Raw genomic sequence first — 1791 nt, forward strand, 5'->3', positions numbered from 1 at the left:
TTCAACAAAATAAGCTAATCTTAAACAGAAATGGCAAAACTTCAAAGTTTATCAGCTCAAAAGACTTGAGCAATTGTGGCATAAGTTTTATCTTTGGGTAGTTGGGAAGGCAGCGCGTGCAAGATCTTTGAATTCAAATCTTTGGGCCCAGATCTTACAAAGCTTATCGGCAGATAAATTGCTTTATCTGACGATAAGCTTTGTAAGATCATGTGCAAAATAGAGAAGAGAATCAGTGAGCCAATGCATTAAACGTGCTTAAAATGTTGGTCCTTTTTGAACCCGGGTCCCAATCTCACGAGCATTGTAAATGTTAAAAATGATTGAAATACTATTTGCATTCATTTGAATGAGTGACAAAAATTACATCAATCTATGACACACTTTACATTCTAGTTCACAATTGAATTATCTAGATCAGATGAAGATGAATTATCTTCAAAAAGAATTATCTAGATCAGACTCAAAAGAATTTGTAGTAGCAAAAAAAATATTACCAGGATGGCCGTGCTAAAATTGGTCCATCCATATACAAATTCAACATCCGGGTAGAAAATTAGCTTCAGTAACTCCGGGAACTAAAACTGTCCGGGTCACTGAACCACCCGAGAGCGATCCTCTAGAAATTCCACAGGAATGAATTATATGATTCCTGAGAAACAATCCCATCAAGATTTTCTTCTCCATAATCCACATTAGGCAAGGGCTGTGAAAATAACCCGTTTGTAAGATCATCAAAGCCCGGAAATATCCCATAATCCGACCCGTAATTACTCAAGCCCATCGTCTTTAAAAAATCCAAATCTAAATCCAAATCGAAGAACGACCCATCTAAAATGTTGGTCGAAATCGAATCACTGTCTATCTGAACAGTCTCCACCGTCGCTTCCGACACCGAGGGAGACGGTGCAAATGAAGAAGACGAATTGTTATTATTATTCATCATCTCCAAGTGACGACCCGAATTGCTCTCACTTTTGGGAGGATCCGACTCCGAATTGGCGAACTTGGCCGCCGCGGCTTGAATTTCCGCCGCCTTGAGAGACCTTCCGCCGGGGATTTCAGGTGGGTTATTAGGAAAATTGAACTTGGCAGCGCGGCCACGCAAGCAGAAGAGGGCCGCGTCGAAAGCACGCGCCGCCTTCTCTGCAGAATCGTAGGAACCCAACCAAATCCTCTCCCGACTGTTGGGCAGACGAATTTCCGACACGTACTTCCCCCACTTTCGCTTCCGAACACCTTTGAACTTAGAATTCGACACACTTCGCTGTTCCTCGATCGTTGCTGTCTTTGTCGGCTTCTCAATGTTCTGCTTCACCATGTGTTTCTGAATTGGCTTTGAGTTCGAGTTCGAGTTCGAGTTTGAGTTTTTCGACAAGTAGTAGTAGACAAAGTTGGGATTTTGCTGAAGAGTGAAGAGGAATGAGTTCGATTTTTGCTGAGGAAGTTTTTGTGTGGAGTAGTATATATATATATAGGTAGTGGCGTGTGTTTTCTAAGCTGTTTTCTGAAGGAGTCAACACTCCTATATGCGCGTTAGCTTTGATTAAGAAAGCCGCAAAAGTGTAAGACGAAGAGTGTACACGTGGTGGGCTCTAGAGTGAGAGGAGTACTTAGCTAACGCGGGGTCCGAGTGTGACTATCTTAATTGTTGTTTCGAAGTTTGAACCCATGTGCGTCTTATATTTCTCGTGCACAATTTTGAAAAGTCTCAATTAAATATTGCCCTTCAAATTTTTTAAAGGCCAACTTTCTCTATTCTATATGATAATAATAAAAGCACGACCCGCC

At 41.5% G+C, this 1791-nt stretch overlaps 1 protein-coding gene across 1 annotated transcript; it reads right to left on the reverse strand.

Annotated features, from left to right (window-relative positions):
* Window positions 1–311: 311 nt before the first annotated feature.
* LOC126705463 (ethylene-responsive transcription factor ERF017-like) lies at window positions 312–1453 on the reverse strand. Its single transcript, XM_050404489.1, has one exon. The coding sequence runs from the start codon at window positions 1319–1321 to the stop codon at window positions 620–622; it is 702 nt and encodes a 233-aa protein (XP_050260446.1). The 5' UTR covers window positions 1322–1453; the 3' UTR covers window positions 312–619.
* Window positions 1454–1791: the final 338 nt, after the last annotated feature.

The sequence above is a fragment of the Quercus robur genome, chromosome 11 (assembly GCF_932294415.1).
Source record: "Quercus robur chromosome 11, dhQueRobu3.1, whole genome shotgun sequence".
Taxonomy (NCBI): Eukaryota; Viridiplantae; Streptophyta; class Magnoliopsida; order Fagales; family Fagaceae; genus Quercus; species Quercus robur.

Coding starts and splice junctions, on each gene's coding strand:
- LOC126705463 (XM_050404489.1), bottom strand. CDS start 1,321: ATGGTGAAGCAGAACATTGAGAAGCCGACAAAGACAGCAACGATCGAG.